Below are 13,146 nucleotides of genomic sequence, written 5' to 3'. Positions count from 1 at the left end.
TTCAACATTGTAGTAGTTTTATACATCTCAGCAGCACTTTGGTTAGAGGCTGGCTCGGTATATCGAGCCACCACCGTTAATGTAAAATAAATGATGCATGTAGCTGTATCGTAGTAGCAGTGAGTGACACAGGACGAACTATTTGTCACATTTACATTTTATACATTTCTTCGCAAGTAAAATTAGCCGCAGATAAATCAGAATGTTTGTACTACAAAACACGAGAATCAATGGCGCTGACATTCATTATGTTCTGCGTCTGAAAAAGAAACAAACATTACTTATTCACAAGTCAGATTTAGGGATCAAAACTAAGTGACACTTTTCACACAGTCTCTTTGCCCATTTTCTGCACAGTTATTTACAGCCAAGAAGAGAAAAATAACTTGCAGACGAGACAGGAACAAAAATAGAGGAATGATAAGGTTGCCAGTTTTAACAGCAGCGTGTTGTTTTCCAGCCTATGAGCACACTGTTATAGCGTTATTTCTTTACACAATGCAGGACTGTGGAAACTTGGCACAAGCCCTCTGCTCTGAAACTATGTATGTAATCCTGCGTCTCCAGGGAAAATGGACGTCACCCCGGGGACCATTTCCAAGTGGGCGTTAGTGTATCTTCTACCTTACCTCAGAATCAATACACGGAGAGCAAATACAACATAGAGCAAACAGTCGCATTAACTTCTGATTACGTTAGAATAGATTTCGTTACAGCCAGAGAAACCCAACAATGTGTCAAAGGCAGATAGAGGAACAGCGCAGTTTGACAATCTGTTGTCGTTTTGTCCTCCTTCCTCTGTGAACCTATTGTTTTATAATGCCCCCTTCCTCTCTGATGTGACCTAGGTGATGCTGATAAGTGCTGACAGTTATTTGTTTCAGATATGTATGAAAGTCCCATCCCCTTTCTCTCAAATGCTGGTCTGCAGGTCCCCGTTCAGCAGAGTACTTTGGGTCTCCGTGGGGTCATTTATCATACGAGACTTATCCTGGCGGCTATCGCTGCGATCAGTCTCGTCCAGCCCACCCACCTTCTTAAGACACAGGACATTCTGGAAACTCTTCTTGAAGTTCTCCGACAGGAAGGCGTAGAGGATGGGGTTGGCGCAGCTGTTGGCGTACCCCAGAACCACCACGAAAGCGAAGGTGCTCCTCAGGATGGGAGTGGTGCTGATGGTTCCCGTCACCGAGGTGACGTTGAAGACGTAGAAAGGCAGCCAGCAGAAGACGAACACAGCCACCACGATGGACACCATCCGAGTCACCTTCCTCTCTGAGCGCTTCCTCTTGGAGGAGCCCACACGGATGCCCGAGGACTTCACCTTGAAGATGATGAACAAGTAGCAAAGGCAGATGACCATGAGGGGCAGGAAGAAGCCCAGGATGAAGGTGTAGAACATGAACGCTGTGTAGTAGACCTCTTGAGGCTCCGGCCACACGATAGTGCAGAAGCAGCCGTCGTGCTTTGTGATGACTCCGCTGTAGATAACGATGGGCAGGTTGACAATCAGCGACGACCCCCACACTGCCAAGTTGATGGTCTTGGCCATGCGCGGCTTGCGCCACTTTGTGGACTTGATGGGGTGCACCACAGCCAGGTAGCGGTCGATGCTCATGACCATCAGGCAGAAGATGGACGTGAACTGGTTCAGGGAGTCGACGGTCATCACCACCCTGCAGAGCACGGGGCCGAACGGCCAGTGGACCAGCGCCAGCTGGATGGCGATGAACGGCAGGCCCAGCATGAAAAGCACGTCGGCCACCGCCAGGTTGAGGATGTAGATGTTGGTAACCGTCTTCATCTTGGCGTAGCGCAGGATCACGTAGATGACGAGAGTGTTCCCGCAGAGTCCCACGGTGCAAACCAAGAAGTACAAGCAAGTGATGACCACCGTGCTGGTTGCATTGAAGCTGTGGTCCGTGTAGTTTCCATGGAGGTCGGACTCGTTGCCCTGAATGATGCTGTCGTACATGAGGTGCTCCGACAGGTTGGGAGGGGACGATGGGAAGATCCAGGAGTCCATGATACTTAGCTGTCTCATGGGGATTATGGCATCTCACCTGCACACATAAAGATTTATTAAAGCTATCTTTTTATTATGAGTGATTTTTACAATCCTGACAGTTATGGTCAAGTTGACAGAGAATAAGAGAATCATTCCACTTGATATATTCTGGTATTGATTTTATGATGTCCAGAAGATGAAAAGAGAGAACCATAGTCGTTATCCTCATCAGATATTGAATGTGATCTGCTGAAGGGATTGAACTCGGCCAGACATTGTTTGTGTGTTTATTAGGCCAGGTATACTGCTACCCAGGGAAATCACTCTGCACACCCTGTAAGCTCTCCCTGAGGGAACGCTTGCCCTTTAAATGTTGCTACATGATCAGCTGCAACGAGTTACACTGAATTATTTGCTAGCACAGAATGTATTTATTAGGGGGTGGGCATGGATGTAAATTAATCCCAGCCTAAGTAATTGAATGAGGGGAGTCATAGTACTGCCAATAGCCGTGCTGCAGTCAGATTGAAGTGCTTGTCACTGCCAATGCACATGAGGCAAACATGGTATGACAACTTAGTTTGGTGCCAATGAACATGAGAGGTTTTATGAGGCCAGTTCATCATTTTCACCATGGCAGCAGAATAGGGTGGGCACCATTCGGAGTCTTGTTTTTGGTGACTACATTTCAGCAAAGGGGATGATTGAGCTCAGTGAAAAGCTTCAATGGTGGAATATTATATCATTTGGAAATGCATTGGGAGAAACAGCTTTAGTTTGTGTTGCATAAGATAAACAAGATTGTTTATTATTCCTACAGAAAATGAGCACAACAGAGCAGTGAAATAAAACATCAAACCCTCTGTACAGGAGCTCTGTTGTTGAGGTGAACAATACATAAAATGGATGGAGTCATGAGTAATATTTTTTGTCTCTCTTATGCCATATTATTTCGTGAACTGCTGTATTTGAAGAATTTCTAACACTGGTATTCAGGTATGCTTTCTTTAAAACCAGCCCAAAGCTGTCAAAAGAAAGATTAAAATGTGTTTTGCCATCAGAACAACAGGTGGAATACCATTTTAATTAAGTGGCATTTTAAGTTCTTAGTCTTTTCATCTGGTATTTTTATTCTTTACTGCGTAAGGACATTCATTATGCTCTAACTTTTGGATTTAGTGGCTGAAAAGTAGAGGATTAAGAAGACAGATATTCACACCAATAAATTATTACCTGCTCATAGCTAATTATGCAGAAATCAAGTGGGAATGACGTTAAATCAGCATTTTCATTTACAATGTTAGCAAACTCTGCACAGACCCAGCTGAGGGTTTGGTGGCAAAATATCACATTTGTGTCAATATTCATGCCAGAACCGGTTAACAATAACGTGTCACACTGAGAAAGGATTAGACACCACAGTGAATATTGGAGCAAGAGCTTTACATTTTGAACATGCTCAATTTGGACACTTTCTTCAACTTAATTTGAACGGAATAATCGGATTAACCTGTTGATGTACTATTTTCTCACACCTAGTACTGATCTAGACAATTCACAAATCACTACTGCGAATCAACAAAAGTATCATCTTACCTGCAACTGGATTCAATTTCACTATCTACAAAATGCGCCCCTTCTGAGATGAAAGTATTTCTCATTCATCTCCACATATTCCTCACATTTGTCTCACCGAAGTGAGAAATCTCTCTGCAATGGGATTTTCTTTTTCTTTGAATAATCCCGAGATTACGAGGAGAAAAATACAGACAAGGGGTTGGACAAGTGAATGAAACAGCCCTGCACAAAGCTCCGATGATGCGCTCGTGGTGGGATACGCGCTGTGACTGCCTCCGGCTGGAGAGCTGCGCGCGGGTTAAAGGACGCACGCGAAGAGCACCGAGGAGGTGCTGAGGAGACTCACCTCTGAACCTGAGGGATGATATCCAGTGCTGCATACAGGTGGAGCCAAATATAATTAAGCCTACACTGTAACGCCATCGAATTCATTCAGCGCTTGTTGAACATATGGTTAAAATGAAGTTGGCACCAAAAGTCGTAACGCTGTCCACAAAGGACAATGTCAGGTTGACTTTCTTTCCAATGCTTATTACGTGTTTTGTTTTCTCTAAATTCGAACTGCCTTCACACAAGAAAGTCGGTGTTAATGGTTGAATAAATTGATAGAGCCCAGGTACCCCCCCCCCCCCCCCCCCCTCATTTGACCACATGCAATTCAAAATGTATAAAACATCAAATTAATGACCAATTAGTCAAACGTACCTAAGTGACACAACCTTTACGCAATGCTCATTCATGTATCCAAGTTAGAGACTAAACTCCGATATGAACCATGCGGTGTTACAGTTACCTTTGTTAAAAGTGAAGGTATAGCCGCCCACCCCCCGACCCAGGGCAGTTCCCACTGCTGATGGCCAGAAACTGTTTTGCAAGCCCGCTACTCAAAACCATCTTACATTTATCTCCCAGACATGAGAGGCAGCACCGAGCGCAGAGAGTCCAAGCAACGCTTCAACTTAAGCGCCACGAAAATCCCACGCAGTGCAGCAGATTGTTTTAATGATAGCCTACAAGTGTTATAGTACGTAGGTTAATGTGTGGAGGAGGGATGGGAACCTCTGTTTAACGCCCCCCCGTCCCTTGTTGTAGGTTGCAGTATGTTCTCTCCACATTAGTTGCACTTCCTGTTGATTTAACTGATGTGCTCCAAACAATTACTTATGACGCCAAGTGAACCAAAGGTCTCCTAAACATCCCTTCAACATCCGGTGGGTGATAACAGAGGCCAGGTCCTCTCTCAGCACTTCAGCTCTTTGATAGAAATCCATCCAAAACGTGGTCCAACCTGCTGCTCAGGTAAGGGACATTGAATTATCCTTCAAGCTGGTATAGTGGCGATGTGGATGTTATTGTCAAGTGCAAGCTGGGGTTTACTGCTTTTGGTAGTAATGAGAAAGTTGTAATGTATCCTGTTGTTTCTCCTTATAAGGACCGTCACGCCAAGTTCTGTCATCTGTTGTGTGCGAGCGTTTGAGCGGCTCATCAGGAGGTTGTTAATTGAAGAGATTGTTTTAGAGTTTGCAATGTTGTGGACTAATAACCAAGCCAGGTATCATCTTCTGGAACCTGAAGTGATGACTTAAACGTCTGTACTCTTTGGCTTCTGTGGTTTTACAAGTAATGTCTTCAGTATATGTAACATGTATGTGTGTTGGGTATCGGTTTATGTCATTGCCATTCTGTATGCTGTAACCCACGACCACAGATTTTTAGTTTTGCAGTGTGAGAATGACTCGCGTGTATATAAGTTGAGCTAAACGGTGTCAAAATGAACAGTGCAGGCCCGCCCGTATTGAAGCATTACTGCTAAGAGATTTCATCGACCCACAACGTTTCAGATAGCAACGTCTGCAGTGGCCTTTCCATGTCACCTTATGAGTAAATGTCAGCTCATCTGAGCTGGAAGTCTCATCTAGCTGTCACTGCAAACTCCTCTGCAATATCAAAGGTGAAAAAGGGTCAGTGGCATCAAAAACATACTTCTCAGGCGAGCAATTGCATTTTTGTTTGAATTTTTCTTTAGCTGTTCCGGAGACTGAATGTGCTTGAGTATTGTGTTGTCAATAGATTTCTGTTACTTCTTTTCGTCTTTTAAAATCCCCTTGAGCCCACTAAACACCGAGTGATTCCACATTATTCTTTGGCCAAAAAGTAATTAAGTGAGAGCTGGAAAATGAGCAGATCTTAACTGTTCGAGAGAGACAACAGTAGGTTCTCTCTCTCGTAACGGTCACAGAGGAAATCAAACCCATTATAGAGGGGAAGCATTCATTTCTCAGGATCTTTCATGCCACCAGGAACAATAATCCATTAACTTGATTTCGTGTTAATTCCGATAAGAGTTAACTAAAGCCATATACAACAAATGCTGCTCTGAAATGTTAACATCTCTTAAACATAACTTAGTTTTGATGTACCGTCTGAAGATTAAAAAAAAGGCTTATTAATGACCCTCCAGGTATTTGTTTATCAGTATTCTCCCAGACTGAAACAAACATGCCCATACGTATCGGCATTGAATGATGCTCGTGGGTGGATGTTTAGTTCTGTGTTACTTTGACTGATAGCCGTGATGTAATGCAGCAGAGAGCTTGGAGCTCGGCTCTATATTTGCTCCTAATTATTGAGGCATGACCAATCACCTCAGGCCCTGAATTGGACGCATTGATTATACATCCAGCCAGGGTAAATTGACAAACAATTACCAGCCCCCGGGGGGCATGCTGCAAACTATTCGGTGCATATACCACTGATGCTTTTGGGATCTTTTGTAATGGTTCTGCTGCGAGAGAAACACATTAGCCAGGCGCTCTGGAAGGTATTGCTGCAATTTGTTTTCCCAGAACGAAGGTAGTCAACCTTTTTCTCATTCTCAGATCCATTAAGAGAGGGATAAGACGTGGAGTTGTTGGTTTTAGTTTTTAATGGGGCCAAGCCATATGTCTGTGTTGGTCTTGCTTTGTGCCTTCATGGATATATATAGGTGTACATTTCATAATGTATGTCCCATGCTGCTGTGGATCTAGAGGTTGTCCTTCTTTTGCTATATTCATGTCTTTCTCAAGGGCCTGTTAGTCGTGGCTCCCTCCATCCACTGTTGTTCAACTACAACGTCAGTGTTTTCTCCTCCCATCTGTTCCCATCAGGTGTGTGACGTCACTAAGCTGCTGACATTGTGACCCTTCACAGCATGAAAGCTAAAAGGGTTCAATTCTCTTTTCTTCGCCCATTATGCCGTAATGTTATTATCATGCTGGCAGTGAAAGTGACATGGAAATGGAAAATAGTGTTTACCTGCGTAGCCATCTGTAAGCATGAATAGACGACTCATTTGAGTGTAAATGCTAATTATATATGAAAAACAAAAACATGCATACAAATCAGTGTAATGCTTTCTCTGCTAGGCTGCAACTAACTAAACAAATAATTTTCATTTATCTGAGTAATTGGCTGATTACTGTCTCGGTTAATCGGCTCGATAATGTTGCAAAATGGTCATTATAGTTTCTTCATGTCGCTTGTTTTGTCCGACCTACAGTTCAAAACCAAAATACATTAAGCTAACTGTCGTACATGACAAAGAGCAGCAGAACAACCTCACATTTTAAAAGCTAAAACCAGTAAAAACATATATATCTATATCTATATATATATATAGATATATATCTATATATATATTAAAAACAGTTTTGCATCTCTTTTATTGTGAGTCTTATCAGAAAAAGCATTCTCAGACGTAAGCCTCAGCCAACACGTACAGTCTGCTCTGTGTGTACTCTTTTGCACGTTGCTGTTTATTTACATATTACGAGTCTGGCTGCTGCGATAAAGCCTGCTGATGCTAACTCCAGCTCCTCGGAGACACTATTGTCGCGACTGGGTGATTCTGAAGGATGCTGATCTGTCAGCTGTGTTGATGTTTTTCCAAAAAACAAGCACTAAGAGAGTCAGAAATCTCACTCACTTCATCAGCATTCATTCCATTCGACGTTGGACACAGACAGCAGTTATCATCTCCCCCTCATATGCACAAGATGACAACTAAGCCATCTCCACTGAGCAAACCTCATTACGCAGCGGAAAGCTCTGGAAGAAGCTGGTAAATAAACCTTGTTGTAGGACATTTAAAAAAAAACTTTTGCTCACTATTCGGTGTCTTTGGAATGCTGTTAATAAATTGCCAAAAAATGTCCGAAAAATATATATAAGCATATACAGTAGATGTAGTTCCTGTCTATGAGTTTGACATATTTAGGACACTTCCATCAGCTTTCGAACAAACAGGTATGATACTGTGCCATTCATCTATCGAGCAGGTAGAGATGTGAAACTGCAGGTGAAGAACAGTCTGAGTCAGAGCGTCTGAATAATGATGAGGAATCACTTTAGATTTACCGCAACTCAAAATGAATACTGACTCATTCCACAATACCAACAGTAGCCATGCAATTTGCCAAAACTGCATGTAAAATCCAAATGAATCACATATTAATCGGTGTGGTTGTGCTGCTTCATTTGAAAGACTTTGTGTTTTAATTTGTGGGTGAAGTTGAGCAGCACAAATGTATACCTCTGTGTAGTCTGTGTTTGGTGAACACTGCTACATTTTAAGCAATGTTATTGATGCCTGTGGTGTGACGGATTGATTCAAACGTGCACAGGTCGTTTCAGCTACAGACTGCATTACAGTTCTGACAATCCGTGCCGATGTGACGAACACGTGTTTTGTAATTGAGCAGTAACACTTGATTAGTGAAGAGAGCGCGTCCACGCTGCACTGTTGTAGCTCCTGTCGTCTTGTTATGTCTAATAGCTGACAGCTGGTCAGTTCCTGGTGTGTCTCTAATTGTGCTTGTTTGCAGCCTGTTATCTGGCATGCAGAGCAGCCCGCTGCTCACTTTTTGTTTCTTGTCGACAAGAGAAAGTCTCTGCCTCCTTTTTAAGGCTGTTAGTTGTGATCGATTGTGTTTGCTGAAGATCGCACCACAAAACCTCTTAAGACGCTCCGCTTCAATCCAGAACTCTCTTTAATTCCCTATTCTACTGTAACGATGGCAGCCAGTACATTTCTTTCATCGCATCCACTCTCACAGCATCAACAATCATCAAATCGAATCAAATAAAAAAAAAAACATGTCGTTTATGAGTACACAAGGCTTTTGTTTCTTGACTGTTTGGTGCCTTGTGGACTCCGTATTTCTATTTTAGCTGTTTTTCTTGCTCATTCTGTTCCATTTCTCGCTATGTTAATTTCATTTTCCTCTCGGTTATTCATACACATGTTTTATTCCCTGTAAGTAATTAAAATGTAAATGAAGCCTCTGAATACTCTATTTTCAGACTTCAGAGATCAGTGCTTGAGCTTGGTTGCCAGCTCACAGCCTTTTCATGTATGTGGGTTGCCTTCTCAAAGTCTGTTTTTGTTGCAGCATGTCTTCAGGGTTAGTGACAGTATAGACTACTGCATGTTAGCTCACAAAACAGATTTTGCCGCCACCTTGTTTTCATTCACTTTTCATGCCAACCTTCAGACACAGTTTTATCAATTTCCTATTAACAGCTGTGACATTGTCCGACTCGCTTTCCCTTTCAACGATTGCTGGCTGAGACTTCTTAGGTGCTGTGAATCTGGCCCTGACACAATAACAAACCCAAATCATTGGACACCTGGATCCTGTGGAATTATTCATTAAAATGGCAAGAAGTATTTTCAAAATGAGCATATCTTGGATCTTACTTTTGTTTGGGCTACAGTTAACTCGCCATTCACGCCTCGATGATTCAGCTTTCCAATGGTTTGAATGGTGTCTTTTAATACGAGAGCAGTAATTTAACTGAGTATCTAACTCTATCACTGCACTTAAGTACATTTTTCAGGTACTTGTACTGTGGTGACCTGCCATTATTATTTTTTTTCTCTCAATATAAATGTTCCTTTCACGCCCCAGTTGCACCTTCCATGTTCTGCCAACGGGATTCTGGGATCCACCCAGTCGGCAACCTTTGGGTCTGAAAAGTGAAGCCAATGCAGAAGTGCCTTATTAAACTTGCATTCTCTCTACTCGCCATCAGGAGGCGAAGTCTATGAGAAAATGTCTCTACTTCTCACTTTATTTATTACCTCAGTAAACGTTGTAAACATGAGTTTATGGTCTCAATTGCTAGTTTCAAGTCTTCTTCAATACAACATGTTCATTTAGTAAGTCACGGTCCCTTTTAGAGTAAGATAGACCATGAAGCGGGGCATGGCTAACTTGTGATTGACAGTTTGCTGCCACGGCGTTGTCTAATCTGGGAGTTGTCAGTCTTTCCGTTTTACAACGTTAACCCTTTCACATTGTGTTTTCACTTCATTAAAGTTAACTGTTACCTTTTTTGGTTGCCTAAAAAACGCCTCATCCAGCGTTCGGTTGTACTTAGCTCCTCCCTTTCGGGTCACTCATGGTTGCAAAAAAAAACAAGATGTCAATGGTCAAAATGCCCAACTAACTCAAGGCTTCAAAACGGCAGTCCACAAACCATCCAGTGAGGTCACGGTGACTACGTCCACTTCTTATATGCAGTCTGTGGAACCACCTTAGTAATCCGCCCCTTTCTCTTTAGATGGTGACGTTAAAGACAAGATGGCATAAACAGTGTCTCCTTATTTTTTCATTTACTTTTTCCTCCTGCTCCACTACAGTTCATAGGGAAATAATGCCTTTCACACAGTTGCATTATTATTTTTTCATTCTATAGGTGGTGTTATGTTTTTCTAAAGAGACTACACAGCCACATTTGAACCGTACATGTGAGAGAGTGCACGCTTGGTGTGGCTCCTGGTCATTGTGTGCAGTGCGGCTTTGTAATCTCATGAAACTTGAAATTGGTTTCTACTCTTGTTGTCAGAGCCAGGAGATGATAGATAATGGAGCTCATGGAGGGAGGCAGACGTCAGCTCGCATTTCTCGGTGTCACCGACCACCTCGCTTGGCCGTCTGTGACTTACCGCCATCTGTGACTTACCGCACCGTGTCGCCCCCCCCCCCCCCCTCAGGAGTTATAATCTGAGAATCAGCTCTCATTGCAGATAAACAACCACCTTCCTTCATACAGTGGCTCTGTTTTTATTTCACTTGTCATTTCTGATTTCCGGCTCCACTGAGTCCAATCATCCCATTAAGTGGTGCGCAGAGCTTCCTTCAAAGAACACCTCACACCTCCACTCCTCCTAGAATATTAAATGCCAATCCTTTCAGGGAGTTTTGGAAAGTTGCTTGCACCCTGTCACCTCAAATGCCATCTCATTCATCCTATTGACAAAGCAGCAGGAACTCCTCTGTGCAAGGACTGATTGCTAATCACAATTACAAAACACTTCCCCCCCCCCCCCCCCCCCCCCCGGATACAAGCTCGGCGACTTACAAAGTTCAGTGATGCGATGAGTTTGTTCGTACTTTCAAGATTCTGTTCTAATAAATGTTGCATAATGTGCCACATATTAATACATTTAAAAAAAAGCCTGGGATTAAAATAATATTTATTTCATAATAATTCAAATGAAGACGTATGATTGTGAGTACATTATATCTATAAATTGCCTTGGGATCAGGAACTTCTACAGTGCTGTTCCCGCTTCTTTGATAGATTAAAACCTGGTGCATTTGAGCGTATAACATTATTAAAGCAACGCATTGATGATAAAGTTCCAGACTGCTAATGTTGCGCACAGCATGTTATTTGACCCTAAACTTATGAAGAAATGAATCACACATGGGAATGATAAATGTTCAGATAAATCCACAATCAGCTGCTTTTACACTCTGAATCTGGAGACTATGTTACTCTACTAATACTAGTCCTACACATCATCCCTGCCAAACATGCAATGGAAGTCCAAGCCATTTTGCAGTCACTGACTTAAGATGCTTTTAATATATCTATATGTTATTGGGCTTCTAGTCCAATTTGATAACTGTTCACTTAGTACCATAATTTAACTGCGTTTTAATTTGTTGTCAGTCTTCACTTTCAAAAGAACATGCTGTCAAAGACATGATCAATTCATGACATAATACTTATCACGATAGGGGGGGCAGATCTGGCTGCGGCACAGTTCTGGAGGAGAGGCGTCAACAGAATGCACAGCCATCTGCACGACACCGACCTCTCAACTATAGCAACGACCACTGAAACACCCTCCATCATTCAGATTGCTTCTAAACGTAAATTAGAACCTAAAGCGGCTTTAACTCGACGTGACTCATTTATTTGATGTGTTCAATGAAGAGACTAAACATAATATGTACATATGCTTGTTTGCCACATGATGTCTCAGTCTGCTTTTTTTTATATTCTATCCAAAAGGTTAAAGCATACCTTCTGGGAACTAATGAATCCATCTGGCTTATATGCCAATAGCAATAAGGCATTTTCTTTCTGATATTTTGCTCTAATTTGCTGCTTCTTATTTCTTATACTCCGTATCTTGCACAACAGCAGCCACTGAAAGCCTTTGTCCTTGTTTTTTTTTTTTTATTGCTTCTCGATGTGTTCCTGTGAAATCGGATGACCGTGTTTTAAGGAACAGTTCAATTTACATGAGCTGGTCCAACATCTATTATTAAAGTATTCTTTATTTCCCCCGGTTATATTAAACTGTTTTTCCTAGCTCTTCTTAGCGTTTGTCTTCCCTGCAAATATAAAGAGACCTTTTATCTTACTGATGATTCTGTCCATTTCTTGTGGAGCCTTTTATGTGCATCCTGTGGTGTGAACTCATCAGGCATTCATGACGAATACAAGGAAAAAGCTCTTTTTTAAACCTAATTGTAAGTTATCAAAAGGACGAAATCGTCAGTGTTTCAAAGCCTTGTCTGTATGTCATATTGCTTTATCATGGTCTGTTCACTTCCAGCACATTACAGATGTTACAGATGCGTTTAATAACTCATGTTTAATAAACACACATCCACAGCATGAGAGCAGTTGGCTAGCACAACAAAAGGCTCATTTGAATGTCCAGTTCAGTAAAGGTAGACGAAAAGCAACCGGCTGAAGATGCGCCCACCTCTCTCTGTCTTTGTTATTTGGGATGAGTTGTTTTCAGCTCTGGCTTTATTCATGCTTACAATGTGCACCCTGTTGGCCCCGTGGGGATTATCTCCGGTGCCATGGATGTGCATATTTATCCTGCTTAAATGCCACCGCCTTGAGTCTCTCAAACACACACACACACACACACACACGCACACACACACACAACCTCAGATTATAACATGAATAATGTGTATTTAAGCCACTGAACCATCAAAAGTTGGTTGTGCATTTATTTATACAGAGTTTTCTGCATTTTTTTTTTATTAAGCAAGTCACCTTTATATAATAGTGGTCACCTTGCATCCCTTTGAGTAGAGATCTTTGTCTTCGGGTACGACCCTTCCGTCTCCACTGTCTCCTTCTCAGCTGTGCTTTTATTGTTTCTTGTTTAGTGCGTTTCCACAGGTTGGTATTGTTGATTGTGTTTGGCCAGTAGATCCCCAGGAGGGGTCTTAGACAGTGATCAGTGAATGACTGCA

General features: G+C 42.2%; 1 protein-coding gene across 1 annotated transcript; it reads right to left on the bottom strand.

The window, feature by feature from the left end:
* Positions 1 to 913: 913 nt before the first annotated feature.
* Positions 914 to 2,026, bottom strand: LOC142944806 (somatostatin receptor type 2-like). The gene has a single exon (XM_076085941.1). It carries the CDS (start codon positions 2,024 to 2,026, stop codon positions 914 to 916), a length of 1,113 nt encoding a protein of 370 aa, XP_075942056.1.
* Positions 2,027 to 13,146: the final 11,120 nt, after the last annotated feature.

This window comes from Anarhichas minor, unplaced genomic scaffold (genome assembly GCF_050575085.1).
Source record: "Anarhichas minor isolate MPS153535 unplaced genomic scaffold, ASM5057508v1 ptg000007l, whole genome shotgun sequence".
Taxonomy (NCBI): domain Eukaryota; kingdom Metazoa; phylum Chordata; class Actinopteri; order Perciformes; family Anarhichadidae; genus Anarhichas; species Anarhichas minor.
This window is presented reverse-complemented; position numbering and strand designations above follow the sequence as displayed.

Bases quoted from the DNA above. Each gene is read 5' to 3' on its own strand.
- LOC142944806 (XM_076085941.1), bottom strand. From the start codon at position 2,026: ATGGACTCCTGGATCTTCCCATCGTCCCCTCCCAACCTGTCGGAGCAC.